The 13,564-nt window shown below is 44.8% G+C and overlaps 1 protein-coding gene across 2 annotated transcripts in view; it reads left to right on the top strand.

Annotated features, from left to right (window-relative positions):
- Positions 1-13,326, top strand: part of IQCA1 (IQ motif containing with AAA domain 1) — a 146,307-nt gene extending 132,981 nt beyond the window's left edge. For both annotated transcript variants that reach the window (XM_049101295.1, XM_025463554.3), the window contains 3 exons: positions 561-738; positions 7,063-7,301; positions 12,731-13,326. In XM_049101295.1, coding sequence (XP_048957252.1) covers positions 561-738; positions 7,063-7,301; positions 12,731-12,859 — 546 coding nt within the window. In that variant the 3' untranslated portion in view covers positions 12,860-13,326. The remainder of the gene's footprint in view (positions 1-560; positions 739-7,062; positions 7,302-12,730) is intronic.
- Positions 13,327-13,564: the final 238 nt, after the last annotated feature.

Genomic DNA, 13,564 nt, shown 5'->3' with positions numbered 1-13,564 from the left:
CCCTGGGGTACCTCGCATCTTGCTCCTCTCCATCATTAGCGCGCGGAGACTTGGCTAAAATAATACAGGTTCAAACTCTTTCCAAACTGCTTCACAGAGAGAAGTGTCACACTCTTTTGTAACCAAGTGCTTTTCAGAGACGTGAGATCCAGACCTTTGGAGGCTCACTGGCAGGGCCAGCAGCAAAGGCTGTCTTGGGTTCACCCTGGAACAGTTCAGAGGCCTCGCTCCGGCCAGCTCCCTTCCACCTTCCTAGGGTCGAGGTACTAGAAAGGTCACTCAGGTCCTACCTTCCTTCCTTCCTTCCTTCCTTCCTTCCTTCCTTCCTTCCTTCCTTCCTTCCTCCTTTCCAAATCTGAATGCCAGAGGTGGAGGAAAGGAAGAGCCTATAATTCAAGCCACCCCGACCAGGATGAACTCTGAGAATCATGATTCCCAGAGCTTTGAGGTCGCTCTAACAAACGCCAGCCACCATGCATTCTACAAGTAAGTGTCCTTCCATCCTTAATCCTTTTCCTTGGAGATGGGCTCATTTTCCCCCCTTTCTCTCTTTCTCCCAGATGGACCCGAAACGCCTCAAAAAACAGCTTCCAAAAATCCTGAGACTCCTGAAACCGGATGACAGGATTCTGATTGTAGGGACAACCCAGCGCCCCTTCGATGCCGAGCTTCAATCTTTTTGCAAAGTTTACCAAAAAATTATTTTGGTTCCCAGACCAGACTATGCTTCTAGATTCGGCAAGTACCCCTAAGCCCCTTCCTGTGCGCGGTGACTCAGGGTGGGCCGGGTAGCGTTGGCTTGCAGGCGTGTGACACCAGAGGTGGGTGGGGGCCCTGGTAAAGCAGCCATCACCAAAGGTGGTGGAGGTGGAGAGCCCATGCACCGGAGGGAGCTCCTGGACATTGGCAGAGCCTGGGCCGTAAACACAAACCACCAGGTCGTAGGGGCGAAATGTGCTTGTCCATTCTGTTGTTAACATCCTGCTTTTTACCCAAAACAAAAGGAGACTGGACAGGGATTATTACTGGGGGCCCAGAAGATGACAAAAGTCTTTGTAGGTGCTAATTTTTCTTTCGACAGGGGGATCAGGATGAGGTGTCTTGAACCCACGGTGACGGTGTCTTTCTCAGAGAGCATCATTCTTTCCACTGGTTGATTTTTTTCTTTCTTCTTTTCTCTCTCTTTTTTTTTTTTTTTTTTTTTTTTAGCTTTTCATTCTCGAAGTATTAGTCTAGGAGCATGTTGACTTACTTAAAATAACCATTAAAGATAAGACCTCCTTTTTCAGTTTTTTTCCTCTTGAACGAATTCAAAATCTCCTTCTTTTGAAACATATTTTTAAGTGAGAATAATACCAAAAAAATGACCCTGGAAGCAGTGCAGTGAAACCGTAAAGAGCCATGAGATGCAAGCTCTGAGCTTCTGAATCCCGGCTCTGCCGCGGGATGACTGGATGCCCTTGACAGCTCAGTTGACCTGCTGGCCTGCACTGTTTCTTCTGTGAAGAGGACTGTTAAGTCCCCAGGGCTGTTGTGACCCTTGTCTGAAGTGGAAAGCACAAACACCCAGCACCAGGACCGGTTCCCACAAGAGCCCGGGTGGTGCTGGGCAGGGAGGAAGTCAAGATGGCGGCCATGGGGATGGAGAAGGAGTACGTGACCCGGCAGCAGCTGGCCGTGGTGGTGCGGTGCTGGTTCCTATGATCCGCTGCTGTGTAACCAACCATCCCAGTGGCTTGAAACAACAAATGATTCCATCTCATGGTTTGGAGGGTTCATGGGCTCAGCTGACAAGGTCTCCTTGAAGTACCACAGGATGTCGCAGTCAGGTGTCAGTTTGGGCTTCACCTGAAGACTCGACGGAGCTGGACCTATGTGGTCGTTCACTCCTGTGGCTGGAGTTGATGCTGAGACCTCAGCTCTCAGCCAACCAGATAGCCTACACCTGACCTTTCCATATGGCCTTGCACAGCACAGTGGCTGGGTCCCACGGGAGAGCATCCTGAGAGCAAACCTTTCAAGAGGTTCTGACAGAAGCTGGAAAGATTCTTGTGACCCAGTCTCAGAAGTCACACAAAGTCCTTTTCACCAAACTCTACTGGTCAAGAGCAAGTCCCAGGCCAGCCCAGATTCAAGGGTAGTGGAGTACACAAGGATCAGAATACTATAGTGCGGCTCATTGAGGGGTCGTCTTTACCTCTCATGGGGGTGGTGATGATGGTAGTGGTAGTAGCAGATTTGGTATAGAGATGGTGATGGTGGTGTCGGTGTTACAAATGGCAGTGATGGTGGTGACAGCCTGGTACTAGGGAAGAGGAAAGTGGTCACATGGGTGGTGGTGGTGCTGGTGGTGGTAGTGGTGGTGATGATGGCAGCCTGGTACTAGGGAGGCAGTGGTGGTGGTGGTGGCAGTGATTCGGTGGTGGTATGGACAGGATGGTGGACAGAATGGAGTAGTGGTAGAGGTGAGACAGCCTACGGTGGTGGTCAACATTAATAAGAGTGGCGAAGATGACCAGGTCAGACTTGGTTTCTATTCATCCTTCTCTAGTCACAATAGCACCCCCAAAACAGAGAGACTCTGTGACGCTTTCTGGTTGGTCTTAAGCTTCTGTCCCATGTTATCTGCTAAAGAACAACCCTCTACCCCCCACATGGCATAAGCTCCCAGCTTACCAACCACTCCATGTGCAGTGGGAGCTCATTTCTGTCTTGATAAACCGTGATCCTGGCTTCACAAATCAATGCTATACACAAAGAACAGGAGGACTTTGATCTCCATTATTTTTCCATCATTCTAGCAGCTTCTCCATCTCCCAGAGCCTCCAGGCCCTCTGCTGGGTCCTTTGCATTCAACCAGCATTAAAGGAAAAGAGAGAAGACAGTAGAGAGTCTCTCACAGGAGATTTTAGGGACAAGACCCAGAAGGGCCAGCTGTTGTTTCATTCATGTTGCATCAGCCAGAAGGACTCCCACAGCCTCACTGAAGTTCAACGGAGCAGGGATGTGCAGCCCCACCAAGGAAGGGTCCGACATGTTGCTAGGTGGGCGCCAGAAGTCTCTGCCCACTGAGTCTGCACAGAGCATCCCACACTCTTGGCTTTCCCGCTCTCATTCCTGTTGGTCAGATTTCCTCTCTCGATCCAAGGGTTTGGTTTGGGTTGGGTTGGATTTATTGCCGATCTGTACTTTAAGCTACCTTAATGGAATAAGATAGGGTGTTATTCGTTTTAAGGGACCAGATCATTATTCTTGACTTTGGATTGAATAGTTTCTATTGTTTGACAAAACCATAGGCCTTTTAAAAATGAAGCTGTTGATATATATAACAAGGACAGTTGGGTTTTGGGTTTTTTTGTTTTTTTGTTTTTTTTTTTATAAAATGCGAGGCATCTGTGAGGACACAGATCACATTACAAATTCCAACCTGAATCTCCCCGTGGCGGCATCACAGGGGAGGAAGGAGAAAGCAGCCTCTCACCTGTGGGCAGATGATAAACCTGCACACAGGAGTTCTCTTGGGCCCGGGGCTCTGTCCACTAAACCACACGCTTCTCACATATTTCTTCCATGGTGGGTGATTTGTTTAGGTGGCCATTCTTGCTGACATCATAAATGCTGTCCAGCGTTTCCTCCAGTGACCTTGAAGTTTTCATAGCCACAGTGGCTGGGACATCCATCTTAAAGAAAGACTGTTCCTGTCTTCGCAGTGATCAAAAATGGTCTCTTCCAGCCCATAAAGCATGGGCTGCAAATCCATAACTTGGGCCTCTGCTTGGCCATCTATCTACCAGCAGCAGGGTGCCGAAGGTGTCGGGGAACATTCACGATCCCGCTTCTCAAATCCCTCCAGGCAGGCAGCGGGGGGATTACCAGCACCAAGAAGGGAAGGATGGGTCAGCCTGAGGAAGCACAGTCCTTAAGGTTTACCGAGTAGAATGCCATAGCTACCTTCTTTCCCCAAATCAAGCTGTTTCCTTCAGAAAATCCACCCGCAAAGTTGATTAATGCCTCTTCTGGTCCCCAGAAATCCCTCTGGGCCTCCTCTCGCCATATTCCTAATGCTTCCTGCTCTCGCCTTTCTTCCCAGGGGTCTGTTTCACTAATAACCCAATTCATCATAGGCCCCCACCCCAGACCCAGTGTCTGGTCGGATGAGCCCAGTCCACGTCTTCCGATTTTTCTGGAATTCTAGTCCTCAGAGACCACAAGCTCATCTAAATCATATTATCACTTCCTGTGCTTTTATAAAATCACGAATTAAAAAAAATGACTTTTGAGATACTACGTCATCTCAAAAACACAGCTGGGAGCCAGGACAGAATCAGTTTGGAACGTCAAAAGCAGAGAAGGGGATCCAAAGACCAGATTCCCTTCAGTCTAAAGAAGGAAAAGAGAATGTAGATTCGTCTGAAGAAGTGAGGAGCCTTCGCATCCAAGAGAAGGAAGGTAAAACACAGCACTCATCTGGAGAGCCGCTCCGCTGCCTTCAGCACGCTCCATTGGCTGATCCGGCCCTCCCCACCCCACCCCTTCGTCGGTGGTGCTTTCGTCCTCTCCACCTGCACCACTGGGCCAAAGACTCTCAGCAGCCGTGGCTCCGGAGCTCAATGAGCCCCCCAGGCTGTGACTCACTCAGCACCTGACTCCCCTCCCAGCCCCTCAGCTGGTGGCTTTGTAGAAGCAGCCAAAGCTATTCTTTAAAAGCCAAGTCTAGTTCATCAAATACGAGAAGTCAAAATGATTCTCTTTCCCCTTCTCTGGGTCTTGAGAAAGCTGTGGGCAAGAGGCCAAGTCCCACCATAGCCCTGACTGTCTCCACGGCTTCCCTCCATTAACAAATGGGGAACTTTGCGGGGGGGGGCGGGGAATCAATGATTTGTGTATTTTGAGAACCCTTGGCGAAAACTCTTCATCAGTATCATATCATACATTTTAAGAGTCAATAGTGTGTTGACGTGTACTTGCTAGACCAGAGTAACTGTAGTTTTTTGCTCTGTTTTGAAAGAATCCTTACTTGTAGAGACACTCCTCGTGCTGGGAAGCTGGAGGGCTGGGCTCCCGTAGTTTAGCAGGGAGGCAGGGATGGGAGCTGAGGGTTGGTCTCTGAGAGCCTTGCCTTCCCCATTTGCTTACTGATGGGTCCCCTCCACATCACCAGTGAGAAGCTGGCCTGGGGTACACAAGGCTGCCGCTGTCCGAGTCTCCAGCTGGGGACATCGACCGGGTCCTCGGCTGTAGGGGCAGTGCCCTGTGCTTCAGCATAAAGCACGCTCCCTTCTCCACTTCCAGAGTCACCATTCAGACTGTTAGCACAGTTTTTTTCAACCTTATAAATCTGGACAGGGGCACTCTAGCCCCAAGGAATGATGCCACCTGGTCGTTGTTCTTATTTTTCCCATACATTGTAGTTCCTAACCCTTCCTCAGTTATAGCCGGGTAGGGGTGATCCTCACCTGCTACAATCTGTTTTACACAACGATCCTTTGACATATTCTGTGTTTAGGTATTAATGAGCATTAGGAGACCTTGGTACAAGGTGGAATGACTGATTATGATTACAGTAACAACAGTAACACGGCTACAGAAAACAACGCACCCACCATATGCTAGAACAGGGCTGTCCCAAGCCCTGCGTGTGCACCCTCGTCTTTATTTCTCACCGCAGCCTGAGAAGTGAATCTGTCTATTCCCATTTTATAGGTGAGCCTAAGATGGATTCAAGCTCAAACAGACTCACCAAGAAAGCAGCAAAGTAGATCCAGGGGGTTATATGTGCTTTGGTCAGTTGGGTGGCCCACGTGGCCCTTGATACCTAGCATCACACAGCTGGGAGACACAGAAGGCCCCCAGAGAACGTGCACGCCTTCCAGCAGCTCAGCTCCCCATGAAGCCAAAGGCCACCACCCCTCCCATCACCACCAAAGTGGATGGTGGAGGTGGATTGTTAAAATGACTCATGACTAAAAATCCCACTCGACAGTGTGGTTCATTGATACATGGCAGCTCATGCTATCCCTGAACCGTAATCAGACCGTTTCGTTTTATCAAATATTTTTTGGATCAACGTATTTGAGTGAGCTAGGCATTTAACAGACCTGACAGTGTTCAGATTATATAATAATGGTCATTTTTTTAAAAAAAATTTCAAATATTCCTCAAAGGAGGTCAAAATGCTTAGGAGACATTTGACCAGACCCTCCCAGCACTCAGAATGGCTCTGAGACAGGCGGCCTTGGCAATGCCTCACCTTTCTCACTGGGTATGACAAAACAAGCCACGGTGAATCTCATGTACTTCCCCTCCTTTCTGGAATGGAGGTAACTGCCTGAGTGTCATATCATTTCAGATGCTGGGTGGGAGTCCACTCTCTCTCTCAAGTTCAATAATTCCATAATTCACTTTCACGACATCCCAGTGTTCTAAGGAGAAATCACTCTGTTACCCCAGGTCCCATTCACCCAGAGGACAACGGGTGTACCCACCCAGGGGGCGCTCAGTGAACTGCTGTTTACAGTTGTTGGGGGAATAAGGGTCAAATTGTACCCACAGGGACCTGAGCCCCCTGGTGATGAATGGAAATTGGAATCTGCATTCCTATTCCACATGCAAAAATAATGCACCAAAACTTTGTAACTAAAAAAGAAAGTCAAACTCTTACTCATACAAACACTCGGAAAAATACAATATTCTGATGCACAGAGTATATACCCTCCCGTGTATACCCTATCTGAATTTCCAATTTTGAAAGATTTTGAACGACTTTGAAGATATCACATGAAACCTGTACTGAACCTGCTTTCATTTTTCCTGCTTTTGTGGGCCTAGGACCTCAGGACCATTGATATGTTTGTCTCATGGTTGAAAATCACTCCAAGGGGGGAAAAAAAAGTATTTAGCTATGTGGCTTCCTGCTCATTTGAATTACAAATAAAACGGAGTGTTCCTCCTGTGTGTTCCTTTCTTGATGAGATGCAACCTTGTACCAAGAACTAGATCATACCGTTTTCCCTGTGGTGACCCTTGTTTTTTGTGTCTTTTTCACCATCTTGGATACAACAGTTTTGTGGAAACAGATCATCCAACGCAATGGAGGCATCATTACCAATGCCCTGAATATCAGTTGCCTGGCAAAGGTCACCGATGGCTTCACCCAAGGACACATAGTCCAGGTGGTTAAAGGTGTGCTCACAGACCGCAGAATCCGGCAGCAAACGTATAAACCGCTCACGGCAGTGGAGTTTATTGCGATGCTAGCCAGCATGAGTCCGGTGTACCAGGAGGAAGAAGAGAGCTTTAAGGTAAATGGAGGGCCTGGGTGGCCACTTGTCACATGACCTCCTCCCTCTGGTTCCTGAGTTTCATGAATTTGTCATATATATTGAAATGTGGAAACTTGAAATTTTTGATCAAACATTCTTTCCAGCCTTGCCAGTAAAACATGTGCCTTCCAAAACTTAGGAACAACTGTGGTCTGTGACTTTATACATTAACAGCCAAACTGCAGAATTTTAAATAGCAGGTTTGAAACCACTGGCTTCAAACACACACACATCCACACACATGCCTGCACATGCATACACACACAGATGCCATACATACATGTATGTACACCTTTTCCTGGTTCTCACTGGTTTTAACCTCATATTTCATGTAATAGAACCAGTTTTGCATAAAGAAAACCATTCCCTAGGGACGCCTGGAAGGCTCAGTGGTTGGGCATCTGCCTTTGGCTCAGGTCATGTTCCCAGGGTCCTGGGATCGACTCACACATCAGGCTCCCCGCAGGGAGCCTGCTTCTCCCTCTGCCTGTGTCTCTGAATATCCCTGTGTGTCTCTCATGAATAAATAAATAATATCTTTAAAAGAAAACCATTCCCTAAGTAGTGTATTTCAAGCCCGTGCTGGTTTTGTCCCATATTTGCTGTGGCATGCTTCATTTTTTTCAGCGTACTTACAGTAGGAAATCACAAGAGAACTCATCAAAGTTTAAGTTTTTCTAATTTTTTAATACATTTTTGTAACGTTTGTAGAATTTTTTAGATCTAGAGGAAATCAAGAACCAGCTTTTCCAAATCCCTCTTTTACAGGAGGAAAATAAGTTGCAGAGAGCTATGTGCCTTATCCAAGCAAATCTACATTAGAGCCCTAGATGCCCAGGCCAGCGGGCACGCCTCACACTCCTTCTAATCAAAATGAATATGGTTGTGTTCACTTTCTGGACCTGGAGGCAGTTTCCTTGGCCAACTGGGAAAACAAGGGAGGAAAATTCTATCCGTGCAATTATACCCACCACAACATTGGCCATGCAATCATCAGAAAAAGAATCAACATTCTTGTCTAAACCTCGTGTGCCTGGAAGTCTGCTTGAGATTAGGAAAATTTCCCTCTGCAATGTATTACTTTTCCATCAACTCTAAAAACCATGTTTCCCTCCTGCTTTGCCACTAATTTTTCAGTACAAGGTGGAAAAGAGTCATGCTGATCCCTGAAATAATAACCTAGCATGGGGTTTGCGATCTTTTCCATAAAGAGCCAAATACCAAATATTTTAGGCTTTGAGAGCTCCACAGTCTCTGTCACAACTATTCAATCCTGTATCACAGCACAAAAGCATTCACGCACAGTATGTCAATGAATGGACGTGGCTGCATCCTAATAAAACTTTATTTGCAAAAATAGGCAGCGGGCCAGATTTGGCCCATCAGCTATAGTTTTGTTGACCCGAGCTCTAGCAAAACTGCAAGAAATTTCCCAAATCAAGATGGAGCTTCTGCCCAGGATTTGAATTAACGTTCTTGTTAACTGTTGAAACCTTGTTAAAATTCATTGCAAATATTTATCCTCTTCATGCAACATATCCTATTCTTTTCCAAAATTCCCAATTTTTTCTTTGGAAAATTATCATTTTCCTCCCTATTCTGAGGAGCTAGGTTTAGAGTTTTAAAACCTGTGCTTTCTCTTAGCTGGATTTTTAACTTTCCAAAGTGATTTGTAGAAGTTTTTCTGTCATGGGTACTTTGTGGTCCAGTAACTATAGCTGATCACGCTATTCAAGCAAAGAAATGCTACCCTGGATAACCTGAGATGAGAACATATATGCTTCTCTCTTCCATTCTTGGCATATTTGATCATTTTTCTTTTTTTTAAGGAAACTAAATCATTTTTCCACCATCACTACTAGCCCTCTCCCCTCATCAATTTCTGCTTATTGTAGCTCCAGAGCTTGGCACAGCACCTGGCCCCAACTCGATGTTCAACAACCTTTTTTAGTGGCAAATTTATTGAGCAGATGGAGAGATGGACTGGCACTGTCACACCAGGAAATAATGTGACTCTGTGGCTCTAGTTGCTTGTGATCAGGCCAATCATTTCTGCCCTGAGAAATTTGACCTACCTGTGCTTCTGACAATGTGTCACACTGGGATCTTAGAGATTCTCTGAACACATTGTACCCTATTCCATAGACATGATGGAGAAAATATTTAAGGGTAATGATGGTAATAATCATAATAATGTTAGCTAATACTTATTGACTATTTATGTGCCAGGCACTCTGCTATAATTCATTTAAACCTCATAATCCCCCTATTTTACAGTTGAGGAAATCGAGACATAAAAAGATATGGTAGGCAGAATAATGGCCTCCCAACGGTGTCTACATCCCAGTCCCTAGAACCTGTAAATATGTTACATTACATGGCAAAGGGGAGTTAAGGTTGCAAATAGAGTAGGGTTGTTAATCCACTGAACCTAAAACAGATTACCCTTACTTATACTGGTGAGTCTAACATAATCATAAAAAGTGAAAGAGGGACTCAGGAGAGAGAACCAGAAAGTTAGCAGCATGGGAAGGATGCATTGGTATTCCAAGTAACCCCATGTTGCTAGCTTGAAGATGAAGAAGGGGCCACAAGCCCAGAGAACAGGTGGCCTCAGGAAAGTGCAAAGGATGAGGGAATGCATCTCCCCTGGAGTTCCAGAAAGGAAGACAGCCCGCAGACACCTAGATTTTAGGCCAGTGAGATCCATTTTGGACTTCTGATCTTCAGAACTGTGAGATAATAAATGTTTTCTTTTATATCACTAAGTTCGTGGTAATTTGCTACAGCAGAAAAAAAAAGGTGGGGGGAGGCAAAGTGACTTGCTTCTAGTCATACAGCTAAAAGGAGCAGAACTGAAATTCAAACCATAGTCCAAAGACAATTTTATTACCCGTATTCTATACTGTGTCTCAATAAATTAGAAGTTCATCACCTAAGTCCTTGGCCACCTCACCTTACATTGAAAACAGAGCCAAAGTGAAAGGAAAGATGAGAAAAATCCCCAAGTACCAGAACCAAAGGTAAATCTCAAACACAGGGACAACCATGTGCCTGGCATGCAGCACAGAGAAAAGTCAGGGCTAGGAAACAAAAAGAGACTAGGGGCCAGGGAAGATAAAGTGGCAATACCTGCTGCTTCTGTGACCGGATCTGTGGTATGTCGACATCACCAAGGAGCATTCACTTCAAAACATCATTACAAGAGGTGCTTCTGGATTTGGCTTTAGAGGATTGTGTAGAAGCAGCTGCAGTACTGTGAGGGAGGGAGAAATAATGAGAGAGATCGAGACCACAACAGAGCTTCCTACTCAAAAGGAACCTGAAAATAAAAATCCCTAAGACATTTTAGGAAACCTAGTGCTAAGTACAGCCTGGCAAAGTTGTTGAAATTAATATAATTCAGATGTTCAAAAAAAAATAAATGAAGGCATCATTTCCTTTTTAAAATTTTTTTATTTAAATTCAATTTGCCAACATATAATCTAACACCAGTGCTCATCCCATCACATGCCCTCCTCAGTGCCCGTCACCCAGTGACCCCATCCCCCTGCCCACCTCCCCTTCCACAACCCTTTGTGTGTTTCCCAGAGTTAGAGTCTCGTGGTTTGTCTCCTTCTCTAATTTTCCCCACTCAGTTCCCCTCCTTTCCCTTATAATCCCTTTCACTTTTTCTTATAGTCCACGTCTGAGTGAAACCATATGATGATTGTCAGAAGGCATCATTTCCAATAGAGATGTACAAAGTTTTGAAACAAAGACAGGCAGAAATGGAATAAGAAGACATAATTACTGGGGAAAAAATCACAAAAAGAAAGCTTAGAAACTAAATATACAGTAGTTAACTTAAAATGGCAAAAAATAAAAGAGGTAAGATATCTAGACTAGACAAGCATGGTCAAAGAGCAAATTCATGGACTGGAGGATGCTCCCTCCCAAGGCAGCACAGAAAAACAAAAAGGCAAAATCTATAAACTGCAATTAAGAAGCTTTGAAGACATTGACATCTAACTTTTAGAAGTTCTAGAAGAGGGATCCCTGGGTGGCGCAGCGGTTTGGCGCCTGCCTTTGGCCCAGGGTGCGATCCTGGAGACCCAGGATTGAATCCCACGTCGGGCTCCCGGTGCATGGAGCCTGCTTCTCCCTCTGCCTGTGTCTCTGCCTCTCTCTCTCTCTCTCTCTGACTATCATAAATAAAAAAATTTTTAAAAAAGAAGTTCTAGAAGAGAAAAAAAGAAATGTCAGAGGAACAATTATTTGAAGAAATATTTGCTGAAACTTTTCTTGAATTAAAGACATGAGTTCTTAGAGTAAAAATGAACTCCAAGTGGCCAGCAGAACAAATAAAAATAAATCCACATGCACATGCATTATTGTGAACCTAAGAATAAGATAACAAGCCAGTCTTCAAAGATGCCAGATTGCCAACAAACAAGGATGTTGTTTGGGAGTTGCCAACTTCCAAACACCAGTGGGAGGCCAGGCAGCTCTTTGACAGCAATCTATTTCCAGAAGACAGTGGGATCGTTTCTGCAAAATGCTGAAGAACAGTAACTGTGTACCTAACATTTATGCCCAACTAAACTAGCACCCAAGAGACAGGAGACAATAAAGACATTTTAAGACTTATGAAGACTAAGCTAGCCTCCCACTCAGATCAATTCAGAAATATCCAGTAAAATTGAAGATGCTCATGCCCTACCTACCAGGAATTCTACATATATGCCCTAGAGAAGTTTTCTCATAAGTATGCAAAGAGATATGTACGAATTATGAATTTCACCATTGTTCCCAATGAAAAGTTGGCAATGGTATATGCCCATTAATAGGAGAATTGACAAACAACAAACAACTTGTAGTGTAGTCATTCAGTGAGATATGATTACTACTATGAAGTTTGTACACTAAAATGTTTCTCAGCTTTCAAATGAAAAGTGAAGGTTGAAAAAAAATGCATTCACAGGACCAGTTGTAACCACAAAGTGCTTTATTGGTATACTGGCTGCATGTTTTCGACAGTCCCCCTCTCAGTGTTTGTGTGGCCTTCCATGGCTCCCACATGGCCACCAGTCCAGCTTCTGGTGGCCATGTGTGAACCACGGAGTATTATTCACAAGAAAGCCTATGCCCTCAGGAAGATTCTCTAAAAAGATAGGTGACTTAGTTGAGCTGATCAGATTTGGCCTGTGATTCTCTGATGTACACTTCTTGGGGTGGAAATTTCAAGTTGTGTCAAAATACAGGTTGGAAAACGCCTTGAGAAAGAATGTGTACTAAATATACATTAAACGCCCAAAGTTTAATGGCTGTTTGCCACTTCCTTCTTATCAAGCTTTTCTTTGTTTTAAAGAATATTCCAGTGAATTTGTGCCATTTTGATATTTTCCTAAACATATGTTTTATTTCAGGACTGGTATGCCAAAACCCCTATGGGTAAAAAGCGAGCCTTGGCGCTAACAGAAGGGAACATTGAAAAGGAAAAGGAAAAAGGGAAAAAGAAGGAAAAGAAAGGAAAAAAGGAGAAGAAGAAAAAGTAATGCCTTTCTGAGGAACCATCCTTGAGTGTCTCAGGGATGGAGGTGGTCCTGACTCGCCGGGGAGAAGGCTCACCATTGCCTGTCTGAAGAAGACTCAGGCCGACGCCCGGAGCTCGTCAGCCCCTGCATTCACTCAGCTCTTTAGTGGGCTGTACACCAAGTTCGATGACCCTCACCATTGTTTGTAGAGTTTGTAATTGTTGCTCAAACTGTGTAAAGTTTGTGTGTAACCAAAATCCACGCCACACACAATCTTTCCATCTCATCAGTGCTAGTCGCCAAATTTCAGATGCGATAAAAACTACTCTAATTTGACAACTAGTAAGTAACGAGTCTGTCACCAGCACTCCGGCTTTTCATTAATCCATATATACTGTATATTCTCTTGCACATATTTTAATACATTAATTCTTTGCTCTATTAATATATTTTATATAATGGAATAAAAACTGTTATCTTTGAACTGACTCAGTAATTCGGTTGTGGAGCTAAAAAAAAGATGTTTAAAATTAATGAGTTTGGGGCTCCTGAGGGGCTCTGTCAATTGAGCACTTGACTCTTGATCTCAGCTCAGGTCTTGATCTCAGGGTTGTGAGTTCAAGCCCTATGTTGGGCTCCACACTGGGTGTGCAGCCTATTTTTAAAAAATTAGCTAGTTTATTAATCTTCTGACTTTGAAGATGGGGGAACATAGGTCCAGGGTCA

This window comes from Canis lupus, chromosome 25 (assembly GCF_003254725.2).
Source record: "Canis lupus dingo isolate Sandy chromosome 25, ASM325472v2, whole genome shotgun sequence".
Lineage (NCBI taxonomy): Eukaryota > Metazoa > Chordata > Mammalia > Carnivora > Canidae > Canis > Canis lupus.
Note: the sequence above shows the minus strand (reverse complement) of the source record. Positions and strands in the feature narration are given on the sequence as shown.